This window comes from Nycticebus coucang, chromosome 2, assembly GCF_027406575.1.
Source record: "Nycticebus coucang isolate mNycCou1 chromosome 2, mNycCou1.pri, whole genome shotgun sequence".
Taxonomy (NCBI): Eukaryota; Metazoa; Chordata; class Mammalia; order Primates; family Lorisidae; genus Nycticebus; species Nycticebus coucang.
In genome coordinates, this window is record NC_069781.1 from 113,676,109 (window position 1) to 113,702,416 (window position 26,308).

Here is a 26,308-nt window from a genome sequence, read left to right on the forward strand (position 1 = left end):
AACTCAGGTGTTCACAGCTGTCCTCTGACTGCTTTGGGGACTGACGGAAGGGCAAGAGGACCAGGATGGAGGGGATGAGCTGGTTCAGGTAGAGACCGAGGAGTAGGGAGAAGTGGGCAGATTTGGGATAATTTTGAAGGCTGAATATTCCTTCTCTTTTTCCTCCCATTTCTGTTAGTGGCCAGGCTGACCTGTCGCTTTCTCCTCAATCCTTCCATCTACATTTCCAGAACTTAGAATTTCAGGGACAGATACGGAGGTGAGGCCAGGCCAGGGCCTTGCCCTCAAAGGGGATGCACCATCACTTAAATGGAGAACACAAACAATTAAAGAGACTGTGGAGCAGCTTCTCACCGAACCAAGTGTCTGGGACAGGGGATGCTAGATACCCTGACAAGGATGGACAGAAATACTATTCACCATTTATCAGCCACTTTGGTATTGTGAACAGCTCTGCGAACCTTCTGTGGATTTAATCTTCACGGCGGCTGTGTGTAGGAGGGAAGAGACTGTTATAACCATTTTACAGGTGAGGAAAGCTGAGGCCCAAAGAGGTTGGTGTACCTCCTCAGGGTCACACAGCATGACCAGACCACCTTGCCATTGGGCTTGGCTGGGTTGGGTTGCAGCCTGCTCTGTCCTCATTCCCTCCAGCATTTTCTGGTCATGATTTCTTACTAATTTATAGGTGGACCACAACCCTGCTCTCTGCAAATGTAAAGGTCTATATGAGTTTGAGTTCTCTTATTCAGATGTTGATTGAAGTCCTGCCCTATGCCCGTGTTAGGAAAATAGGCACTGACAATGGCTGTGTGGACAGTGCAAAGCCAAGGATTCTGTCAGACCCAGATTCACATTCTGTCCTCACCTTCTACTTAGCTGTGTGACTCTGTGGTCATTGCCCACCCTCTCTGAGAACTCACTTTCTGTTAAATTGGGCTTGAGTGTTTGTGTATCCATAAAATATTTTCCCGATGTTTGCCTTAGGTGGACGGTTTATTTCTAGTGTCCTGTCTTGACTATTGTGGCCCTCAAAGCGTCACTCAACAAATCATGATGTTTGGGCATGTGAGGGTGGGGAGGAGCCCTGGCCATCTCAGTACTTTGTATGGATCCCTCACAGCAGGTGTCTCAGATGGCTGGAGGAAAATCCTGGGGCAGCAGGGGCAGCTGCCCATAGGAAAGGCTAAGAGTCCAGTGCCTGGTAGTTTGGGGAACAGTGCTGTGTGTAAAACCCCTAATCAGCAGCTCTAGGACAAAAAGCAATTTAGAAGCGCTGGACTCAGAATGCAGAAAAGTTTTCAGAAAACTCAAACCATGTATTTTACTTGTATTTTCCATTTACATATGTTGTTCAAAGGAGAAAAGTGTTAAAAATCTATATCCAAAGAAGTATCCAGAAGCTCTTTCAGTAGCTATTGAATTAATTGTCTGTGACAAGTAAGTCTTGGCCAATTTAATTGGCCATGCTGTTTTTCTTTCTTATTGATACATAAAATAACAATGCATCTTAAACTCAGTGGAATAAGGAAATTGCTGGAATTGGGATGAGGGAGGGGAAGAGAGGATGGGAGGGGAGATCAGGGAAGGCTTCCTGGAGGAGGTGATAGCTGGTGGGAGATGTGACAGTTGAGTAGGGGGTAACTGGACAGTGAGGGGAGGGAAGGGTGTTCTAGGCAGAGGGAATGGCATGGCCAAAGGTTTCCCACAGAAGGTCTTTGTGAACCTGCAGGACGAAATAGTTGTCTCACTTCATGTCTTGCATTGGGCCTAGAGCATAGTAGGTGCTCATTAAATGAATCATGGTAGCTGTTCAGTCAGTGGGCCCTGCCCTCAGGCCCAAACTCAAATAATGCCATGTGTGTATTGCTTTCTAGCAACTGTGTTCTGAATGACCTGAGACCCAGAGGCTTGGGCTTGGAGCCCCTAACTATGTCAACCATTAAGCCAGGAGAGCCTGCAAGGTCTTGAATCCTCAGCCCACTGCCCCAGCTACTAATGCAGCCCCATCCTTAGGGGCACCGTGGCTGCCCCAGTGAGAGATGGAGAAACCCAAATTAAACTGACATTAGTGAAAACTGAGAAGGTTTGTGTTAGACTGTATCAGCTTCAGGCATAGCTTGATCCAGGAGCTCAATCAAGGAGACTTCAACAGGTGGACAAAAGCAGATTCAGAGAGGTTGAACCATTTGTCTGAGGCCACACAGAAGAGTCCAAGCCACAATTCAGACTCTGGTCACTTGGAGTTGCTATTCCCTGTGGTTTAGAAGGTTGTCCCAGGACATGAAGTAACAACCATTTTATTGATGGGGAAACTAAGGCTCATACAAGGAAAATCACTTGCTTGAAGTCACAAAGTACACATGGAGCAGAACCTGGCACCAAGCTCACCTTAAACCTGTGGTTTTAGATGTATGTCATATGGTTTATTCATAAGCACAGCTTGAATGATGAGTTCAACTGAGATAGGTAGAAGAAAAGGCTGCAGCATTGACCTTGGGCCAGGCCTGCCCCACCCATCTGAGAAGTACTCACTCTCATCCCTCCTGCCACCTGCCTTGGATGGTTCTGACATTTCCCGTGTCTCTTGATGAACACGTCACAGGCTGACAGATAGGAAAGTCCTCCCTGACCCTGGCTCTGTGCCAGCCATGGACCCCGGCCAGGCCTGCCCATGTCTGTCACATGAGGAAATGAGACTGGCAGCCAGTTGTCATCCCCTGAGCCAGCCGTCTTACTCCCAACACCCAATTTCCTGCGTGTTTGTATTGATTGTGTGATTGCATTGATTCTTCCCTGTAAGCATTTTTCAGCCGATCACTGCACAAAGGACCACTCTATAAAGTCCTGCCATCCTTGCCTGGGCATGGCCCTATCTCTGCTCACTATGCCCTTGAGCATCTCCAGAACATTTATTGGCCACCCACTGTATGGCAGGCATCAAGCTTGGCTATCAGTGAGCATAGTCACCAAATCTGGATCTGGGCTTTGGGGCTCAGTGGTTTAATTTCATAACCTCCCTCTGCTGCCACCAAGTTGTGTGACCTTGGACAAGGATCCTGACCTCCCTGAGACTCAATGTTCTCATCTGTAAAATGGAGAGAATTCAATGAGATATGTGTATAGGGCTTTGAACAGTACCTGGGCACACATTATGTGATCTATAACTATTAATAATTATTGTTACTATTGGTATTATTTTTTCTTATTTTTAAACTCTAATCCCATGACAGGTTAAACTATTATTATTTTAGCAGTAGCATGGGTTGACATACTGTTCTCCTCTCCCCACTTCTGCACACCCTTTGCCCGCTGTTCCGTGCTGTGCTCTTTTACTACAGTACTGGGATGTGCAGAGCTGGCAGCCTCTTTTTCAGGGCTGCATACTGTGCCATCAGCCTGCCCAGCACTTCCTGATAGACTTGGCCATTTGTCTCTGCTTTGCTTTTGTAAGAAATGCATTGCAGTGCTCATTCACACACAGGCTTCATACTAAGCACGAGATTATGCGTGGGATGCACATTTTAACATTCACTCCCTCTCACCTGGTCACCCTGCAAAGAGTGTGTACAGTCTCTGCCCCAGTCACTGGCAAGTGAGTTGGGGCTTCCTCTGAAGGGCTTTTATGAGAAAGGAATGTTTTTCTTCTTTCCTTGGCCATCCTTGACTGCTTCCACCAAGCTGGCTGCAAGATCCCCCTGTCCATCCCCATTCCACTGTCCACTCGGTGTAGTTCAGATCTAAAATTTCCCTCCAAACCCTAAGAAAAGCTTCTGTATGTTCAGGAAACAAATCATAGTCTCCTTTCTGGGACCAGACCCTGCTGGAGGTCTAGAGCTCCATCAGTGGATACTTATTGAGCACCTATGGTGTGCTAGGCCTGATCCACACAGGACCAGTTATTGGAAACAGAGTGGTAAAGAAGACAGAAGGAAAAGCCCTGCCCTTGTGGAAGGCAGCAGGAGAAGGATGATAAAGAAATAGATTAAATATTTATTAAGAGTCTGTCCCAAAGCAAGAGAAGAGGTAGGTGAGAAGGAAGGGCTATTTTAGCTACACAATCAAGACAGGCCTCACTAAAGAGGTCACATTTCAATAAAGACCGGCAAGAATGAAGGATTAACCTGTGTGGAGATCCAGGAGAAGATGGTCCAGGTAAAGGGCACAGCCCATGCAAAGGCCAGCTAGGAGGCATGTGTGGCTGGAGCAGAGTGAGGAGGGGAACAGAGGGAGGAGGGAGGTCAGGGAGGGGAGGGGGCAGCTTGTGCAGGGCCTTGTAGGCCATGGGGAGGACTTGGGTTTTGACCCTGAGTGAGGTTGGAGCCAGGAAGTCCTGTTGGCAGAGGAGGGATGAGCCCGGACTCCAGTATTCACAGATGCCCTCTGGTGGCTGCTGTGGGGCAGACAGGCTGGGGGTGACGGGGTTTAGAGGTGGGGGAACAAGGGCAGAGGTGATTTTGTTGATCCAGGCCAGTGATGGTGGGGCTGAACCAGATGGAGGCAGAGAATAGGGTTTTTCAGAATTATCTGGGTTAGCCAACCGGTTTGGTTGAGAAGAAACAGGGTGACTCCTAGGCCTTTGTCCCGAACATCTGTGAGGATGGAGATGAACATCTGTGAACTGAGATGGCAGAGACTGTCAGAGGAATGGGCATGGGAACCCCCATGTTAGCGGGATACCAGCCAAAGATCCCAGGAGGCAGTGGGCTGGGCTGGTCCCTGGATCCAGTACTACACGCTGGCCGTCGAGCCTGGGCAAGATATATCCTCTTCTCTCCCTCAGTTTCTCCATTTGTAAAATAGAGACAATAACTGATAGAGAAGTGCCCAGCACAAACAAGGGCCCTGGCAGAGGATGTGAGCTACACATTTTGGGGTAGAATGTGGAAGAGTGGAGGTTTGGTTTGTAGATCCAGAGATTAAAGCCCAGAGTGGTTAAGGCACTTGCCCAAGGCCACACAGATTGAAGCCCAGAGTGGTTAAGGCACTTGCCCAAGGCCACACAGTAAACACTTGACCCTACTGAGAGGCCCACACACTTTCCCCACCACTAGAGCCAGCCAAACACCCCTCCCTTCTCTCTCCACCCCCACAGCTGCCAGCTTCAGTTCCCAGTGGTTTCCAGGCTCCCTTTATTTCCAACTTGGCTCTTAATTCCCACCCTAGTGTGCCATGAGCCCAGGGCACTATGCCAGATGGGTTCCAGGACTGGGGGCTGTCTAGGTAAGCACTCTCCACCTGACATTCAGGGTTCCTTTTGCCTATGCACACCACCACCGCAGTGCCCCTCCTCTTATGCTCCTGCTAATGAAGGAAGAGAAATAGGAGGGAGTGAGCAAAATTATATACACACACGAACATATAAAAATTAGTTTAGGATCCAGGCCAAGAACCACTTGCGCTTGGCCAGGCATTGTGGGTAATTCATCGCTGATTACCATAAAAGCCATAGAGCCCGGCTGACAGGCGGCTGTGGGGCTTTTGTTTAAGATTCTGATGAATATATAATCCCTCTCCCGGCTGCAGCCCATGGTTTCCCCTGCCCCTGAGACTGCCAGGCCCCTGCCTGTCCTGCTCTCTTCCCTGACTCCTGAGCAGGGCCCCCAGGAAGAATGTCTGAGGGGCGGGCAGTTCTGGCCTGTTCGGGAGCTAGCCCTGCTCCATGTTCCTTCCTTTCCTGAGACTGTGTTGGAGAAACTTGGCTTGGCATTTGATGCCCTCCACCAGCCACAGTGATCCCAGGCTTTGTACTGCGGCCCCTACCCTTAGCCCAATTCCCTCACTTCTTCCTCCATCCACTCAATGTGGATTTACTGGGCTCTGACTATTTGGCCACATGCAGGGGCTGCGTGTGCTGTGGTGGCTGATGCTGACAGGGTCCCTGCCCTTGTGAAGTCTGGGGGTGACGGATGATTAGACAAGCATTTATCTGTAGGTAAGGAGTCTCCTCTGTCTTGCCCAGGAGATGCAAATTAAAACAATGAGATACATTTCTTGCCCATCCATTTAGCAAAAGTGTTTGAAGCGTGGTAATATCCAAGGTGGCAGCGTTGAGGGGAACTAGGCCCTCCAGGCACTACTGGTAGGAGATTAAATTGGCATCTCTGTGTCACCACATCTGTTATTTTTAATTTATTGTTCTGGCCAGATAATGCATACACATGGGATAGAATTGAAGATGGAGAGATAAATGCACAGTGGGTTCTCGCTAGTGCTTGCAAAATCCCTCCCCTCTCCTTCCCTGGAAGCAGTCTCCTAGAACAGGGGTCAGTAGATTTTTCTCTCTAAAGAGCTGGATAGTAGATCTCTTCAGCTCTGCCAGCTGAAGTTTGGTGCTACTGAACTCTGTCATTGTGGTGTGAAAGCAGCCATAGACGAGATATAAACCAATGGGTGTGGCTATGTGCCAATAAAGCTTTATTTATAAAAACAAGTGAGGGGCCAGATTTGGCCTCTGGTGCTATCCAGAAGAACTTTCTGTGGTGATAAAAATGCTCTCTGTCTTCACTCTCCATACAGTTGCCATGAGCTGCACATGGTTATTGAGCATTTGAAATGTGGCCAATGCAACCGAGGAACTGAATTTTAAATCCTCTTTCCTTTTCTTCCATTTAAATTTAAACAGCCACATGCAGCTTGTGGCTACTGTTTTGGACAATGCAGTTATCTAGAAATCTTCTGTGAACATTCAGTAGGCGGATAGATTTATATTCCTTTGTTTAACCAAATGGTAGCATCTTTTACATGCTGTTCTGTACATTGGTTGTTTTTTTCCCCCACTTAAAAATATAGTATCTTAAAAGTAATTTTATAGTCATACATCTGGTGTTCCCATTCCTTTTCACAGCTGTGATACTGATCTCATAATACTAAGAGATACTAATCTCCTGTATCGTTATTTTGTCCTTCATGCTGTTATTTATTTAACCAGTCCCCTATTGGTGGGCATTTAGATCTTTTGCTTCAGGTCTTTGCTTTTTGCTGTGAGGATTTTCTACATGGGAATGTGTCTGATATTATCAAGCCCAAAGGGAACAAGTAAACTTAATTTTGGATAATAGCCATTTGGGGAGTACAGTCCCCAACCTCTTTGGGGACTGCACTGACATATACATTTCCAAATATGCAGAGGGGAGCCTGTTTGTTCAGAATGAGCTGTAACCAGACTCTCCACCACAGATACCCAACTCAACATCACCTGGGGAGACAGATGTTTCTCCAATGGGGCCAGGGAGGCATTAACATGGAGATTCTCCTCTGCATTAGATAAAGTTGGGGAAAATGGAGCAACCTATGTGTCCATTCACAGGGGATTGGGTAATAAACAGGTATAGCTTTGCAGTGGAAGATTTGACCCCAAGCAAAAAGTGGTCAGGTTGTGTGTGCTCAGTAGATACAATGTCATGTGGGGTAAGGGGAAACAGTGATACAAACAGAATGATACACATTTCACATTTAAAAAAAATTACTGAGTGTTGCCTTTGGTCTGTAACTGCATAGGAATGAAAATTGACACTAACAGCAGAGGTTGTTACTTCTAGGGACAGATAGGAGGGACTGTCCCTGTCACAAATATTTGCAGCTGCTGTGTTGCAGGTACTCCCAGGAGGAATTTGAATGAACTAATTCCCTGCCCTCTTGCTGCTTGTACACTAGCCAGAGAGATGGAGAATATACAAAGCAAAAGAGAAAAAGTATGTAAATATCAGAGGGTGGTAATGTTGCTCTAGACCGCAGGCGTCCTCAAACTTTTTAAACAGGGGGCCAGTTCACTGTCCCTCAAACTGTTGGAGGGCTGGACTGTAGTTTAAAAAAAAAACTATGAACATTAGCCGGGCGTTGTGGCGGGCGCCTGTGGTCCCAGCTGCTCGGGAGGCTGAGGCAGGAGAATCGCGTAAGCCCAAGAGTTGGAGGTTGCTGTGAGCAGTGTGACGCCACGGCACTCTACCCGAGGGCGGTACAGTGAGACTCTGTCTCTACAAAAAATAAATAAATAAAAACTATGAACAAATTCCTATGCACAGTGCACATACCTTATTTTGAAGTAAAAAAAAAACAGGAACCAATAGAATCACACTGTCTCATGTGGCCCGTGGGCCGCAGTTTGAGGACCCCTGCTAGGGGAAAAAGGTCAGGAATGGGAAGTGCCAAGGTTGGAGACAAAATTTTAAGTAGGATATACAAGAAGTCCTCACTGAGAAGGTAGTATGACTAGAGGCCAGGAGTGCGGGAGGGAGGTGTCTGGGTGGGCGTCTGTGGGGAAGAACAGAGTGAACAGAGAGCACAAAGTTCTGGTGGCCAGACCGCACTGTACAGTCCGCCGATGCCTGCGCACCCCTCCATCAGGGCTCCCAGGGAGCAGTGCTTATTGGGGGCATCTGCTGAGGAATAATTACTACTAGTAATAAATTTCGGAGCCAGTGGTTCATCCTTATGTGTCCTGCCCACGTGCAGATGGCTGGGTCACAGGGGGGCTAGGTTTAAGATGCAACACATCCTGGGCATCCAGACTTCCTCCAGGTGGAGGCAGTAGGGCAAGGGCTGGGGAGGGGAAATTGAGGCCCAAACAAGTGGTGGGAGGAGAAGTTGAGAACCTACTTGGCTTCCAGTCCCAGCTCTGCCTCTTACCAGTGGCGAGAATTTGGCCCCAACCTCTGTGCCTCATTCTCCTCAACTAAAAAAGTAGGGAGAAGACCAATTACCAGGTTTTAGGAGATTGAGTGAGCTACGTTCAAGCATGTCTGGATCATGGGAAGAGCCAAGAATGATAGCAAATGTACTCATTGAGCACCTACTGTGTGCCCAGCTAAGTTCTGAGTGCCACACTCATATTAAGTGCTTTAAAAGCTTTTTTAGGTTTTGGGAGGAGATGGAGTTGGTTCCAGATCCAAACCCCTGTCCAAAGATGTCGCCTTCTCCCTGGTCACCTAGGACTTGGGACAGCCTCCCTCGTCCCCACTCCCCCTGCCTTGGCCTAGCAATAGTTTTTTGTTTGTTTTTTTTGTAGAGACAGAGTCTCACTTTATGGCCCTCGGTAGAGTGCTGTGGCCTCACACAGCTCACAGCAACCTCCAACTCCTGGGCGATTCTCTGGCCTAGCAATAGTTCTTACATCCTTCACATCTTAGGCAGCCCCTCCTTCTGGAAGTTCTGCTGCATCCCCCATTGCAGCTCTGATCTTTAGCCCGAGACCTTGTCTGCCTCCCTCATATGCCTGGGAGCTCCCCAAGGCTGCTTTGGGGCTGCCTGGGTCATCCTAGTACTTAGCTTGGGCTCTGGTATACAGTAAATGCTTAATAAATGCTGAGGGTAGCCGTGAAAGGAGAATCATTACAGGGATGTGACAATTGTTTATTTCTCAAATACTAGGGAGTTGGAGAACACATTCCCCCATGCCCCTGTCACCCCTCTAAGACCATCTCCCCTCAGACCTTCTGTTCCCTGTCCATACCAGCTCCCCTTTTTCACTAGAACTGGGTGCGTTTTTTCTATTTTTATTTTTATTTTTTCACATATACACATGTTCATTAGGCTTCCACTTTTTGCCTTCACAAAATTAAAAAGGCTCAAAATTTAAGAACTGAGTGTGTTTTTTCCCACCTCAGTACCTTTGCATGTATTGGGATGCCCTCCCTGCCCCCATGTTCACATGGCTGCCTCCATCTCCTTCTCCCTAAAAAAAGAGCCTCAGAAAGTTATCAGCCCTCATGTGCGGTAGGTGCTGGGGTTTCAGCTATGACCCAAACCAGGTCTCATCCAGAAGGAAGTAGGAGTTGCATCCAGACCTGCCTTGAGGACCACTCTGGTTTGTGCCTCGGTTTCCTTGATCTTCACAGATCTCAAACCCACAAAAATCAGCCCTAGGCACCTAATTGCCAGGCCTCCTGAGTGCAAAGGTGGGGAAAGTGAGACTCAGGGAGTTGAAAGGACAGCTCTCTCAGAACAGAGCTGGGAAGAAAACCCAGGCCTTCTGCATCTTATGTGCTGTGATTTTTTAAGTCAGGAACTCACCCCTGGAACGGGGCTGTTTGGGGGTGGCCTAGGAGGAGGTATCTGGAAACCCAGAGTTGCATAGATCAGCTGCTGAAGCTAGAAGCTCCCCTTTCGTAACATGTCAAGGAGAGAGGCTCAGCCAAGTCTGAGTGATCTTAAACATGGCATCTGCCAGGCTCTTTACACAAAAATCCCATCCCCATCCGGCTGTTGGTGGCATTAGCAATAGTATCCAGCGAACACGGAAGAGCTAGGTACACATTTTCATCATGAAACAATTTCTGTTGACTTTCGAGGCTGGGTAGAGCCTACTGGGTCTCTGTTAGAGGTGTACAGTGCCATGTATTATGAGTTCGTTTCCAAAGTAAATTAATTAGTTCAAGGAGAAGATGTGAGGCAGCTGAATGAAAGATGAAATGAGGGATGTTGGGACGTAGCAGAAATCATGAACAAGGAGGAAAGACATGGGAGGAAGGTGCCACTGGGTACCTGCCAGGTGCAAGACGTACTTAAATGGAAGACACACAGGCATCTTGCAGAGAAGATGTGGCCAGATCTGTCAATGCAGCCATGGCTAGCTCAGGGTGAGAGATGATGAGCCTGGTGGGGGCCTGAGTGGGGACCAGACCTGGTAGCCAGCCATTCTGTCCTCATCCCCCATGGTTTTGGCTCACTCAACAATTTACAGGGCAAAGCAGTCTGGTTGTGATCAGGCAGCACTTTATAAATTTCTGCACTTGGGGCCGGAGTGGTCCCCGAGGAATGATTTTCATCCAGGAAGACCCAGGTTCAAATCTCAGCTGTGTGACCTTTCTTTTGGGGACTTTCATTTCCACATCTTAACAATGGGGAGTTTAGAGACCATACATGGCTACCAAAAGGCAAGAGTGGCTGGGGGGACTGTAGCACAGATGGCTTGCCCTGACCTCTTTCCTCCTGGCTCTGTAAGGTCTCTTAGCCCCGCATCTGTTCACTCATTTATAAATATTTATTGAGCACCTACTATGTGCCAGTCCCTGGCAATGACCAAGACAGACCTGGCCCCACCCTCCTGGCTCCTGGAGTCTTGGCTGCGCCTTCCACAGCACTTTCTGCAGTGATAGAAACACTCTGTATCATTGGGTTTCAATGCTGCAGCCACAAGTCACACTCGAAATGTGGCTGGTATGACTGAGGAGCTGAATTTTAAATTAACTTTAAATTTAATTAGTAACATGTGGCTAGCAGTTCCCATATTAGATGATGCAGATCATTATAGTAAATGAGTAAAGAGAAATTCAGGAGACAACAGCCATAAAGGAAAAAAAATAGAGGAAAGATGGTGTCACCTGAGCTGGTATGATCAGCAGGGCTTCTCTGAGGACATGATGCTTGAGGGAGAAGTGAAAGGTGAGAAGGAAACTGTCATAAAAATGTGAAGGGCATTCCAGATAGGAAACAGCCTGTGCAAAGACCCTGGGGCAGGACCATACCTGGCATGCTGGAGGCACAGGGAGGAGGCCTTGTGGCTGGAAAGAGGGAGGAGGTGAGGGTAGGAAGGGATAAGGGAGGTCATGCAGGGACTTAAGGACAGGAAAAAGGACTTTGGCTTTGACCATGAGGGAGGTGGGAGCCATGGAGGACTGGGCAGAACAGGGGTAGGCCCTGACTTAGACTGAGAAAGGTGAGGGTGGAAACCTGGGGACCAGTGTGGAGGTGAGTACACTAGTCAAAGCAGGCAATTATGGAAACTGGACAGGTTGAGAGGGAATAGGGATAAAGACAGATAAATTCACTGGAGACTTAAGAGAGAAATTGAGAGTATTTCTCAAACCAGTATCATTTGGGGTGAGGGAAGATGAGGAGTCAGGGCCAGCTCCCAGGTTCTAGCTTTAACCCTTGGAAGGATGGAGCTGCCATCAGCTAAAATGTGGAACACATGGGAGGAACATGCTGCTGGATCCAGCCACACCTGAAGGCATCTCAGATTTGTCCTGAAATAGAGGAAAGTAGCTGGATCGGCAGAAGCCAACAGGTGAAAAAGGCAGACAAGCTGGAGCATGCCTGCAGTGGGCATTATGCCCACTATGGTGGGACTGGCAGGCAGACCTGGCGCCAGGGCTGTGATATGAGCATGGGTGAGGCTGACTTCTGGCTGGATGGCACACGCTTACTGCCCCAGGTTACAAATGCCTTACTAGGTGGGGAGGGGCTTGTGGGGAAAGGGAGCCAAGGGGAAGCTGCCCAACCAGTTTCTTTCAAAACCCAGGGTGTGGAGTTTGGTGGTTGCACCTAATGAAACTTTCCGGTGCCATATATGAGGAAGGCAGGACGGAGTCCTGCCCCAGTGTGTCCAGGGTGTGGTTTGACCTGAGGTCCTCACATTAGGACAGGTTTCAGAGGCTTAAAAAAGAACATCCTAGTGGAGTTGTCCCTTCCTTGGAAGTTTCTTCAGGAAACAATGAAACACAGCTTCATTTGGGGATATAACTCAGTGTTGTTTACAATAGACGTAAACAAGTAGGACTTTATGAAGTTCTGTGAACTGAACATTCCAGTTGGTTTCAGAATGGTGGTTCTCATGTATATTAAAAAAAAAAAAAGAAGAAGAAATGTGCCTGTTCCCAAAACATAAGAAAACACACTGAAGGAAGCAGCCTCAAAGCCATTGTATTTGCTATTCCTTCTTCCTGGAACTCTGTTCCCATGGGTGTTTGTGTGTCTGATTTGCTCACTTCACCCAGGTCTAAACTCAAATGCCACTACCTCCAAGAGATCCTCAGCTTCTGGAGCCTCACCATGCATTTAATTTTCCTTCGGGCAATTCAAGCATTGCCCAGCATTGTGTTATAGAAAATGTTAGTTTCTTTATGTGTGTCCATCTCTCCTTGTCTGTGAGCCCCCACCCCCACCCCACAATGAGGACAGGAGGATTGGTTCTTTCATGCCCACCATTGTGTTGCAAACGACCCAGCACATAGGAGGTGCTGCAGTAAATGTTTGTGGAAAGGATGAATGAAAATGACCACATCGATAGCTAATAGTTCTCTCCAGGCAAGAGGAGGATTATGGGTAATTTTTATTTTCTTCTTTATGCTGATTTCCCCTAATTTTCTGCTGCACGCGCCTATTTTATAATTAGAAGAAAAGTTATTTTGAAAAAAAAAAAAAAAAAACCAAATATCCCAGCTGTGGGAGCTGACGTGCTCTACCCCATGTTCCTCCCCAAGGGCAGCCACTTTCTGGGTGTGTACAGAGGACATAGTAAGCAAAGATTCGGGGGTCAGCCCTCAAGATACTGGGTGGGTCAGGTAGTCTGGGAGGACTTCCTGGAAGTGCTTGCTCTAACCTCAAGGTGCTCAGCCAAAAGCCCTGGAGTCATTCTCAAGTCTCTGCTTTTGCTCATCCCACAACCAGCCCTTTAGAAAATTCCACTGGGTCTGCCTTTGCAGTCTGTGTAGAATGAGCCCATGGCTTCTGCTGCTTTGTTTCTCCAGTCATCCAGCCCCATCACTGCCCACCTGGACCAGCCTAATCACCCCTACCTTGGTCCCCTGGTTCTCACCCTCACCCCCCACAATCTGTTCTTCTAATAGCAACCAAGGGCACCTGTGAGTGCCTGAGTCAGGTACCATCCCTCTTCTGCCTCCCTTCAGGGCTCCCACCTTCCTCAGGGTCAAAGCCCAAAACACTGCAGCCCACCAGGCCCTGCATGACCTGTCCCATCCCCTCCCTGCCCTCCCCTCCTCCCTCTTCCCCCTAGTTCAGCCACACAGGAGGTGGTCCTACTCAAGGTGTGGTCCCACCACGTGTGGTCCTACTCAAGGCCTCACTGTGCCACCAACATGATAGGTGTGGTCTTGCCCCAGTACCTTTGCACAATCTGTTTTCTCTGCCTGCAGTACTCTTCCCCCCCAAACATTCACACCGCTGTCATATTTCCTCACCTCCTTCAGATCTTTGCTCACATTTTGCCTCCCCTGTCCTCTCCCCTCTACTTAATACATCCTCGGGTCCCACAACCCCTCTTGTTTTCATAGCATATACTACCCATCTCATCTGAGGTATAGCTCATTTCCTATTTGTCACCCCCATTGGAGTGTGTGCTCCCTGAAGGCAGGGATCTACGTCCGTCTTGGTTGCTGCTGTGCTTAGAACTAGGCCCGGCATGGGTGCTCGGAAATGTTTGTTTTTAAAAGGGCAGGTGGAGATACCCACTTTATGACAATGGCACCACACATTAAGGCTTTTGGGGAGAATAAGAAGGTTGAAGGTAGTTCTCCAGGGTGGGAATGGTCCCAGTTCTTCATGTAAATGCTTGCTGAGAACCTCTTGCATGTTGTAGGGTGACCATAACAGACCTGGATCTGCCTTCTGAGGCCAACCTTTTTTATTTCACAGAATACTTGAACCTATAGGTAAACTTTCGTGGCACATTTAAATTATGTTGATCAAAAAAAAGTATATATGTATATATATATATATATATACTTACTATGCTTTGAACTTCTTCAAAAATAATTTAATTAATGATCTTTAAAAATTTCCACAGCACATAGGTTGAAATCATTCATCTTGTTGGGGAGGCAGGCTTGTGAACAGGCAGTTAGTATCTGGGGTGATTGGAGCCATGGTGGGGACATTCAGGGCTCTTTGTGGACAGGGCCACTCAGCCAAGGAGGAGGCTACCAGGTCTGTCTCCCCCACTCCCTGCGGTCACTGCCATTGAATGGGGGCAGGAGGTCATCTCCATGGAGACATAAGCAGGAGGCCCTGAGGGCAGTGCTGGCCTGGGAGAGGATGGTAAACCCTCAGCCCTTAATCCCTGAATCCTAGGCAGCCCAGAGACAGGCATATCTGCCCTGAGTGTCCTGACAGTGTGCATTCTTTGAGCACTTCTTGTGTACCTGGTTTACGTTACAGATGGGGAAACCATAGGCCAGAGAGATGCAGGTCCGTCCTTAAGGCATATGGGATGAGTCTGGATTCACACCCAGGTCTTGAGCTTGGAACCTTGCTTCAGATGCAAGCAGGGCACCTACTGTGCTCCTGCCGGCATTTCCTAAGGGCCCACTAAGTGCTCCCTGCTGAACCAGGGAGAATGGGTCAATTCCACACCTGTGTTGGCATAAAGCACCTCCATGAAACACCTACTGTGTGCCCCACCACAGGTGTGGCTGTGTGGGACAGGAGAGATGTCACAGAGTCCCATTTTTAGTAGCACCTCCTGTCTGCTAGTCCCTGTCAAAGAGGCAGGTGGGGAGTCTGCATCTAGACATTCATAGGGCACCTGCTGTGCACACTGTGTTTAGTGGACTCCAGCTCAGGCTGCCCTGCCAGTGTCAGTCACAGGAGATTCTGTTTTGCAGATGAGGAAACTGAGGCACGGTAAGATAAAAGAGCATTTGGTGCTGGGGAGGGTAGAGGTGAGAGTGGATTCCTGGTGGGGGCAGGTGGTTGTCTCTTCTGGGCTTCCACAGCTGCTTGTGTGCCCATCAGAGCCCGTGTCCTTTGCTTCGCTGGGTCGTGGCCTCTAGAGGGTGAGGCTGTCTCCCATGCGGCTGTGTCCCTCCCTAAAAACAGGGGCTTAATGTTTTTAGTGTTTTATTGTCAGTGCCCGGAGGGGCATTCCCGCAGCATTGTGGGTGAGAGCTCAGGACCCAGACCTTGGTTCCAATCCCTGTTTTTCCTGACCTTGGGCAAATAATTTCTCTTCCTTCTTGGGAAAATAGGGATGATGGTGGGACCTGCTTTTAGGGCTCAGTGCGCTGTGTCGGCAGTGGGGTTGGTCCTTAGCGCTGATGGGGGCCAAGCAGATCCAAGGGCCGACCCCCCAGTTCCACAAGCTTTGCTGGGCATCTGCATTCCCGGCCTCGCCAGTGGAGTTTTCAAACCCGCACCCCAGGCAGCAGTGCCGGCTCCGATTGGCTGCTTGGGGAGAGCTGTCCCTTCCTCACCCCCTTTCTCTCTCTTGTCCCTCCGCCCCACTGGTGTCGCGGGCCTGGCACCGCGGCCCCATCTGTTTCCAATCTGGCCCGGAGCTCTCCGCCCCCTCCTCAGGGCGGGGGGCCTCTGCCACGGTATCCCCCCCATTCATTCCCGCCAGACCCTGTGGGGAGGTCTCCGGCGGGAGGAAAGCCTCTGCGTCCGTGCCCCTCCCCCACTTTCTGGGTCAAGGCCTCGGGTCCAGCCCAGCCTGGTGTGGGGGGTCTTTCTGTACCTTCCCAGACTTCTTGTATTTGGGTGTATTAGGGGAGCCCTCCGGCGCCGCATCTGTTGCCATGGCCATTATCAGAGCTGGGATGGGGGGAGTAGGGTAGGGGCCCTGCCTGGGTCCAGGCTTCCGAAGACAGAGTAGTCTTGGGTCTTGGCCCACTTCTAGTGCTGCACTGATCTGACTCCCCTCTGGTCCACACCCCCATCCCCGCCCCACTTCCGGCCAGGGCCCCGCCCTCCGCCTGCACTCCTAGGCGCCCTCCCGGGTCCCGCCCCTGGGAGCCCCGCCCTGCAGGCCCCGCCCCCAGGCCGAGATCCGCGGGCCGAGGCCTCTCCCGAGTCTCCGCTGTGTGCCGCGCTCCGCTCCGGGTGGCCCGAGCGACGCGGACAGGCTGCGGCGGGCCCTGCGGAGGCAGCGCGGGGCCCGACCCCGATCTCCGAGCTGCAGGGTGAGTGAGCCCCTGGTGACCCCTTCCACCCGAGATCCAGTCCGCGTCAGCTTTGCCTCTCTCCTAACTCCCCCTCCGCCAGGCTCCAAGAGGGGACCCCCTTGTCTCCCCACACAGTGAGGGCCCAGCATGGGGGGGTGGGCGCAGCTGCTGCCTTCCAGGGACAGCTTGGGCCTGCTCCCCTCACCATTCAGGCCCATCGCTGGCACTTTGGAAAACTCCAGACCGTTATGCTCCGCGGGGGCCCCCTCCCCCGCCTGGCCCCCAGCCCGACCTCCTCCCCCATCTCTTCCCCTACCTCCCAGGGGCGGAGCCAGGCTCGGGGCAGTTTTGCTGCCAGTTCAGGGGAGCTCAGGCTGGGACTTTGAAGACTTTGGAGGAGGCGGCGGGACTTCAGGGGGCAGGCAGAGGTGGAGGGTCTGTGGCTAGGATCCCTGCTCTTGTCACCCCCCAAAATCACAGAAAGTTTCCCTCCCTCTATTTGTCCCTGCTTCCCTTGGGTCTGCAAGCCCAAGGTATTACAGGTCCCAGAGTCCTGTGCTTACAGAGTTTGGTGACCCCAAGGGGCTTCCCGTAGACTCCCAGGCTGGCCCCAGCCCTAAGTCCTGCCTGCTCCTTCTAGAGTGCCAAGCTTTAAGGCTTGGGCAGATCCTCCCACCCAGGGTAGATATGAGGCTGCATCCCTTAACCGCCTCCCCTTCCCTGGGCAAGGAAGTGAGAAAGTGGGTATCTCCACCTGCCTATGGTGATCTCCCTCTGAGGCTTCAATTTTCCCCCTCTGGAGTGAATGTGACCACAGGAATGATATGGGTGAAGTGCCAGGTGGGGCTGAGTATGCAGCAGGCAGCCACTGTATGCTGCAGTGGGAAGGAGGCCTCCATACTGGGAGATGGTGAACTCACAATCAGAGCAGAACTGCAATGGGGGGACCCTGAGGCATCCAGGAAGACTTCCTGGAGGAGATGACAGATCAGCTGAGACCCGAGTGTGAGAGCTGGGGTTTGGTGGGAGAATGAGGAAGGGCGTACTGGGTGGGAAGAACACTGTGTGCAGATGTCCCTATGTGAACCAGAAGGCTGTTAGTAGGGGCCTCAAAGGATTGAGGGAAATGTGGTTCTGGGGCTATGGTGGGCATAACAGGGGCCGGATTGGCAGGTCTGGAGGCTAAGCATGTGAGTCTGAGTTTTAATGGACATTAGTGGAAACTATGGAAGGTGTTGGAGCAGAGGAGAAGCAGGACTGGACTGAGGAAGGGTCCCAGGGTCTGGGGAGGAATCCAGAGAGACTTAAGGAGTTGTGTGGCTGTGGCTTGAAGGGTGAGCTAGCTGAGGAAGGGTACATCTCCTGGGGAGACCTGTACTAAGAAAGGCTCAGAGGCCTGAGGCAGTGCATTCTGGGAACTGTAGTGCCTTGCCGGAAGAGGATAGAGAAGGGTCTCATTGTAAAGGGCTCAGCCAACCAAGCAGAGCAGTTGGGAGCTCTGGTGGGCACATGAGCAGAGAATGGGCACACCCAGATTTTGGAGTCTCAGGGTCTTCCACAAAGCAATCCTGAGGGACATGCTGGCAGGGTAAGCTTGTTAGACTTTGCACCTGGGGAGCATGGACTCTGGGCTCAGTGGAGAGCCGGGCCCTAGCCTTAAATTCCAGCCCTGGCAAGCCCCCTCCTCCATGCCTGAGCCTTGGCAAGATGCTCTCAGCCTCAATTTCCTTACCTGTTAAACGGGAGGAAGGATAGGGAGCATTTGGGGGCTTGGCATCCAGAGGGCACCCAGTGGACGGTAATAATTCCCCTTTCTGGGGCTGGGCCTTGTTCCCCATCAGCTCCACCCATTCACTCCTGGCCTTGAGGACCCTTGGGGACAGTACCCTGAACCTTCATGTCCTCCCAGTATAAATCAATAGTCAATTAAAGACAAATCCCTCAGCCCAGTGCTCAGTTCCGGGAAGGGTGGCAGGGCCAGTCCCACCCAGCTCCACCCTGAGCCTGTTCCCTGGTGGGAGAGACACCGAACAGACCTAAGAGGAATGGAGCTTGGCCAGAGCCACCTGTGACCACCAGTGGCCATAAAGCTGGAGCCCAGACTGGGGCTTGCTGACTAAGGGGGTTCAGCTGCCATAGGCTTGATTTGGCCTGTGAATGACCCAGGGATTCAGGGGGGCTGGGGGTCTGGATCTTTTCCTTGGAGGGGCTCTGAGGCCTTGGAAATGGGATTCCAGACAATGGTGTGAAAGAGAGATCTAAATGGGGGTGGTAGTGGCAAAGGTAGGGAGGTTGTACAGAGTTGGGGGTCTTTTTCCTACACTTCTCTTCGCCTCTCCTGTGCTGTGGGAAGTCCCCTGAGAATCAGGATTGGGCAGATGAGTCCCCAGAGCCCACAGGACAGGGTAGATAGACCCTGTGGCCAGAGCTAGGGCTGGGAGAGGCACCCAGGCCTCCTCGAACCCAATAAGACCCGCTTCATGCGGGTGACACAGCCTGTTTGCTGCTCAGCCCTGGGTCATAATCACCCCTTTATGTTCCCTGGACCGCGTGGGCACACAAAGCCGGCTCTAGGACCACATGACCCATACCTTGGCGCCTGTTTGGAATGAATGCCCACTTGCTCCCCACGACCGCAGTGTGGGAGCCCTCAGAAGCAGCTCAGTGGGCTGTACCAGTCCCAGAGAAGGTCATCCACTTCCCCAGCATCACATAGTAGCTGCAGAAAGACACGGCCACGTGATGTGCTCCCAGCTCCTTTACAAGCCTCAGTTTCCTTGTCTGTGAAAGGCGGCAGGCCACTGCCTCTAACCAGCCACTGCTAGCAAATGGTGGGCAATTCAGCACCTGACAGCCAGGCTGGTGGGTGAGAACCCTGCCTGGGCCCCAGCTTCCAGGTCCAGTGGCCAATCTCTCCCTTTTCCCCACCCCTGGCTCAGCCTCATTTAATGCCTGTTATTTCCTGCAACCCCCAGGGACAGCCTTTCTCTTGCTGATGGCCACACCATCCCTGGGAGCTTATAGATTGCTACACCTGCCTTAGTTTCCCTATCTTGGCAGTGAGAGGGCTGGTGACCCAGGGCGCTTTGTTGCAAGTGGGGCAGTAGTGGAGGGTTGGCCTAGTGCCAGCCTGGCAACGTTCCTCACTTCCTTGCCCAGGGCTACAGAAGGCTCCTGGCTGCCCTGTGGGTCTAGTTCATACATCCTCTCTACCCTCATCTCTCCTATCTTTCTCCTGGGACCTCTAGAACCTTCCTGCATAGAGACATCTTCACTCTCCCACCTCCCATCCCATCCCCACCCACCCTTAATCACATTCACACTTAGTCCTCAGCCAATCATTTAATAATATTAAATTAGGAACAGCCTATGCCATTGGGCAGGATCACACCTGGCCTGTTGGAGGCAATGTGAGGACTCTGAGTGGCTGGAGCAGAGTGAGGAGAGGGAGGAGGAGAGGGGATGGGGCAGGTCATGCAGGGTCTACTGGGCCTCAAGGAGGACCTGGACTTTGACCCTGAGGGAGCTGGGAGCCAAGGAGGGCTGTGGGCAAAGGAGGGATAGGCCCTAACTCAGGTGCTAGCAGGTGCTTTCTGGCTTCTGTGAATGGGACAGACTGTAAGAGTCCAGGGCTGGAGCTAAGAGACCAGGATGGAGGTGACAGTGATGGGGCTAGACCAGATAGAGTTGGAAGAAAGGGTGAGAAGTGGATAGATTCACATTAGCTTCTGAAGGCAGAGCTGATGGACTTGCAAATATCCTCCCCCGAGCCCTCAAATAAGACCCTACTTCTGGGGTCTTCCTGAAAGCAGGAGTCAGTGGAAGGGTTGTAGGCTTACGGGGTCCTGCTCCCATCATGGACCACACCTCCAAGGAAGACATGAGCCTAAGAGACCCTGCAACTTTTTGTCTTTTTTCTTGGTAGCATCTGACCCCCTCTCCCAAATATCTGTCCAATGCCTCACCATCCTCATTCCTACTCTGTCAAAAGCTACCATGGCTGTGGCTCTGGTTCCTAGCAGGCTGGAATGGCAGGTCTGGGGGAATTCACGGTCAGCCCTATCTCACCTGGACATCAGGAAGGTGTGGGCCAACCAGGCTTGGGCTGCAGGAGCTAAGAAATAATTAGGGTAGGGGCTGCTGGATTTAGAAGACACTGCCCTGGCTCCTCCCTGCAAGCAGGTGACTTCTGTGCTCTAGGCTGTAAGATTGCTGTGCCGCCTCAGTTTCCCCAGAGGCTCTCAGGGCCTGCCCAGCTGACCCAAGTGGTTTGGACCTGACTACTCCCTACACCATTTAGCCAAGCAGATGTACATCCATGGGTGGGGACAGCCATTGTGGTCACCCTAGCCCCAGCTGGCCACACTCCATCTGGGGTTACTGCCTTTCTTGTTGGCTACTCTTGCTCTTAAAGGGCCAGGGTGGGGGCGCAGGATAAGGGACTGTGCTTTAGGCTTCATTTTCTCCATTTACCCAGTCCCCAGCTGGTGTGTCCTAGGTGTATTTATCGTCTGACGGTGTGTCTGCCTGTCTTTATAGCCTGGCTGTGTGCACATAGTGTGAGTGGGAAGGGGATCTGCCTTTGCACATCTGTGTTTGTTGTCTAGCTAATGCACATGTGGTCTGCTGAGTGCAGTCTGACTGTGGTGGCATCCATGTCTTTGTATGACATTTACCTGTAGGTATCTGATCTGACGCCACTGACTACATGTTTGTATTTGCCTGTGGCCAGCTGTGTATGTGTACTGCCTGCCCATCCGTGACTATGTGTGTGCATCTTGTCCGACTTGTCCAACTTTAAGGCCTGGTTTGGGGCTTGTCTGTGTGCAGATTTTATTGGCCTGACTATGTGTGTGTGTGTGTGTGCCTGCACCCATCTCTGTTGCCTGTGTGAACATGTCTGTACACATGTCTGGTCTCCCTGTTTGCTTGTGGTCTGGCTGTGTGTCTGTCTGTGGCCTGCAGGCACCTTACTCTGTGTCTAGTCTGACTGTGTGCATGTTGATCCCCTCCACCCTTTCCTCTCCTTGAGCCATGACCGGCCACCCTGGGACCGCCCCAGGGCTGGGCAAGTGACCGCAGCTGGATATTTTGGGAGCCAGAATCATAGGGACTGCCCCATCATTACATGACAGCCGTCCCTGTGGCTATAGCCTGGACCCACCCAGGGCATGACCTAGGGTGGGCGCAGTCCTGACTGGGCCACAAAGACCTTTTCCTCAGGCCCCTCTCTGGCTGTCTGCCATGGCTTTGGCCAAAGAGGAGATGGGGGGGGGGTCAGTCCAGAGTGTGAGGTATGTGATAAGGGACCCTTTTGCCCTAGAAGAGGTGAAGTTCTTGTGGGAAAGACAGATGCTGAATGATTAACATTCTCATTTAATTTGGGAACTGGGGTAAATGCCATGCAGGGTGATCTTAGTCATTTCTGAGGCTCTAGGATGTGAAGTGGAGGTAAGGGGGTGGTTTGACCTTCAAAAGGCAGAGAGGGCTTCCTGAGGACCTGTCATGTGGTAGAGGACAGCATTCCTGGCAGAGGGCACAGCGGAGGCAGGGGCTCAGAGGTAAAATTGAGCTCAGCCAGCATGGCCATGCCTCCAAGTTGAGAAGAGGAGGTGAGGTCAGCTTAAGTGGCTTCATGTGGGGGCTCTGGGAGCCATGGTAGGTGTTAGAGCAGGGCAGGGACAGGTAGGGGTATGGGAAAGATCAATCTGGTAACCTGGGAGGGGCCAAGTTACAGGGCCAGGCAGCCCTATAACTGAAGATTGGGGTCTCATCCTCCCTGAGGCCCAAGCTGTGAGATGGAGAATTTGAGGTCAGAGTACCCCCAGAAGTGCTCCATCTTGGGTTGGGTCTCAGCCTGAGTCCGGGGCACAGCCTGGAGTTGGAGACTTAGGCTGGGATTAGGGCTTATCCCCGAATTGAGGCTTAGCTGGAGTTTGGGGGCTGCCTTCGTCCATTTGGGCTCCTGTAACAAAATACACAGACTAAGTGACTTATAAGTCCTAGCAATTTGTTCCTTGCAGTTCTGGAGGCTGTGCAGTCTCAGATCGAGGCACTGTAGATTTGTGTCTGGTGAGGGCTGTCTGGTTCACGGAAAACATCTTCCTACCGTGTCCTCACATGGCAGAAGGGGCAAGGGGGCCTCTCTGGGAGCTCTTTGATGAGGACACTAATCCCCTTCATAGGGGCTCCATTTGTGACCTAATCACCTTCCAAAGGCCCCATCCTAATAGGGGGGATAGGATTCAAGATTTGAGTGGGGGAGGGGGACACAGCATTCCTTCTCTAGCAGGGGCTCAGCATTTTCAGTCCATCTATTAGTCCACAACACTTCCCCATCATCCTGTGACCGTAACCCCCCCACAATCCTCCCGTGCCCCTCTGTGCTCCTCCTACTGCCTCCTCCGTGAAGGTCCCCTGGGTTTTTCCGCTCTGTTCTCACAGCTGCCTGTTGTCTCTGCAGACGTTGCCCCATCTGACACTCGGCTCAAGGCCTCTTTGTGAGGGACCTGGGAGGCCATCCCCATCCAGGACGGAGGTCAGAGGTCGCTGCCAAGCATGGCGCTCACCTGGGGGCCTGGCGTGGCATCTGTGGTTGGTCCCCTGGGTCTTCTCATGGTCCTGCTGGTCGGAGGCTGCACAGGAGAAGGTAAGAGGCTGGTGTAGGGTGTGTGTGGGTCTGCGTTTGCATTTGCAGGTACGTGTGTGAGTATATGTCCCCACCTCCTCGCTTGGCCAAATAAAGCTTCTGAGCTCTGTGAATGAGGCTGAGTGCCTGCTGTGTGCTGGGCCCTGAGAGATTCAGAGATAAATAATAATGATGCTATTAATAGAGCAATAACAGTAACGATGACGGTGATGTCTGTTTTCCCAGCATCGACTCTGCACCAAGCTCAGTGCTAAGCGCAGTCTTTACCTGCTTCATCTCCCTTGAGCCTCACAAAACCCAGGATACTGGTTTTGTTACCTTCCACATTTCCTGACGAGAGGAAACAAGGCTCAAAGGATGTAATGGACCTACTTGAGGTCACTCCTTAGTGAACCACAGAGTTCCCCTTTCCTTGCAGCAGGCAGAAATACCCGCACCTGGTGGCAGATACAAGGGCAGACAAACATTCCCAGGCAAAGCTAGGGGAGGCTTCTTGGGAGAAAAGGCATCGGGGCTGGGGTTTTGTGGTTATGGGGAGTTTGCTGATGAAAAAGCCATTTCTGGTGGGGTTGACAATATGTGGAAAAGTCTTGGAGGTGAAAAGCAGTAGTTATATTTCAGAGGTGGGCAAGGCTACATTTCTGGCTATAATGTGGAATATGAGAATCAGTGTGGATGCGGTACCAAGACCCACCCCACTCCACCACAGGGGATTTAAGGGAGGCATCATTCATGTCTATGAGGATATAGTCAGGGCAATGGGGAGAGACAGAGGGTTCCCCAGTCGGGCTGAGTTTGAATCCTGGCACTGCTGCAGACCTCGGGCTAGTGACTTAAGCTCTTTTGCCTGCCATGACAGGGCACATAACATTATCCACATTCCAGCATTCTTGTGATGAGGACATGGCCGTAAGCCCTTGCTTGCTGCTTGGCATATAGGAAGCCTGATAGTGTGTGTGTTACCACAGGAATAAGAAGTATTACTGCTAAGTGAGAACTCTGTAGACATACACCCCTGCATTATCCATTTGTGCTTTTTCTTGTTTTCACACATGCCTTGCATATTCAGATCAACTATCGCAATCTGATAAGGTGAATACTATTATCATCCTTCTCATTATACAGTTGGGAAAACTGAGGCACAGTGAGGTTAAGTCGTAGCCAGGAGGTGGCCATGCTGAGATTTGAACCTGGGCTGCCTTGTACCAGAATCCAGGTTCCTGAGCACCATACTGCTTTGAGGTCAGAGGCCAAATGTAGCAGAGCCATGATCTCTGTGGCCACTGCTAGGGCCTTTGTCTTCCTGAGCTCTGTTCCCTTCTGTGGGAATGGCAGGCCTTCATTGCTGAGCACATTTAATTTTTCATTCATTTATTCACCTTGGCACTGTGGACTTTTGGAGCTGGATCATTCTCTGTGCTGGAATCCATCGTCTGTGATGTAGCATATTTAGCAGCATCCTTGGCCTCTACCCACTCAATGCCATTAGTACCCTGTCCTCAGTTGTGATAGCGAAAAATGTCCCCAGACAAAATTTTCTCACCCCAGGTAAGAACCACTAATTTAACTTACATTGGTTGAATAAATAATGTAAGTTACTACTTCAACATCATGCTCCAGTGACAGTGATCAGCCTCAGGCATGATGTTTATTTATCAACCCACTGAGATCTCAAGAGCCCTAGAGCTGAGATCATCTGTGTTACAGGTGGGAAAACTGAGGCTGTAAATGGAGGTCATGGAATTTAGAGGCTCTACTGGCTTGACTTTGTCCTGGCAGGTTCGTGCCCTCATATGTTCATTCAGTGAAATTTTAATCATCTACTGGGTGCCAGGTGCTATTTTAGGCACAGGAGACAAAACAAATATCCCACCCCCTTACAGAGCTGATATTCTAGTTGGGGAGAGGTGCTTAGGTGTGTTAGATGATGGATGTGCAAGGGAACAAAATGAAACAGTAAAGGAGATGAGGATGTAGGGGTAGGGCTTGAGGGGAGTTGCAGTGAAGAGGTGGCATCTAAGCAGAGACACATGACCGTCTGGAGGAAAGGTGTCCCAAACAGCACACAGCCTGTGCAGAGTCCCTGCGGCAGGACTGCACCTGGTGTCTTGGAGCAGAGTAAGGAGGCCTGTGTGGCTGGAGCACAGTGAGGAGGGAGAGAGAGAGGACGAGGGAGGGGAGGAAGGGGATGGGGCAGGTCATGTAGGGCATGGTGGGCCATGGGAGGACTTGAGCTTTGACCCCAAGAGAGGTGGGAGCCTTGGAGGGCTGTGGGCAGAGGAGGGAGAGGCCCTGACTCAGGTGCTCACAGGAGTCCTCTGGCTGCAGGGAGGACAGGCTCACTGGCCTAGGTGAGTAATGAGGGAGATGTGACTTAGGATACAGACACCTGGCCTGTCCCAGAAGCTCACTCAGTGGGCTCTGTAACTATTATTACTACATTGTTGCAGGTGTTGGTAGTGACCTACACTCAAACCAAGGTCTTCCATCTCCAAGGCTGGGATATCTTGACCTTAGTAGGTGCATCTGTTTAGCAGGAGCCCTATCACCTGGGGGCTGGCAGAGGGCTGTGGACATTGTAGTTGGCACAGACAGTTGCAGGGGGTCATTTGGGGCCTTGGGGAGCACACAGGGAAGTGGTTGCTGTCCCTCAGAGAATCTGGTGGGCAACTGCAGCCTTTACCAGCCAGCATCAAGGGGGATGATTTCTGCTCTAGAAACATCCCCTGGTCCAGTGGAGCCTCCCCAGGGTGCTGTGGGCCAGCCCAGGCAGGGCTAGAGCGGATGGAGCGGGAAGGTTACCAGATTCTTCCCTGCAGAATCTGAAATGGAAAAACAGACATCAGGCCAAGCCAGGCCCAGGAGTGGGAGGCCTAAGCCCCAACCTTCAGAAAGATATGCGTTCCCTTCCCAGCCTCTGTGACGTTGACATCACCACTGTTAAACTCAGTTTCTTCATTTAAGAAACAGGGATACTGGGTGGCACCTATGGCTCAGTCACTAGGGCGCCAGCCCCATATACCAAGGGTGGAGGGTTCAA

The 26,308-nt window shown here is 51.1% G+C and overlaps 1 protein-coding gene across 11 annotated transcripts in view; it reads left to right on the forward strand.

The window, feature by feature from the left end:
- PTPRS (protein tyrosine phosphatase receptor type S) overlaps window positions 1-26,308 on the forward strand; it is a 99,544-nt gene that overhangs the window by 17,857 nt on the left and 55,379 nt on the right. For 10 of the 11 annotated variants that reach the window (XM_053579173.1, XM_053579163.1, XM_053579183.1 and 7 more), the window contains exon 2: window positions 23,083-23,268. In XM_053579173.1, the coding sequence (XP_053435148.1) occupies window positions 23,178-23,268 (91 nt within the window). In that variant the 5' untranslated portion in view covers window positions 23,083-23,177. Of the gene's footprint in view, window positions 1-16,509; window positions 16,638-23,082; window positions 23,269-26,308 lie in introns of those variants that run through there. The other variant, XM_053579153.1, reaches the window with a different exon arrangement.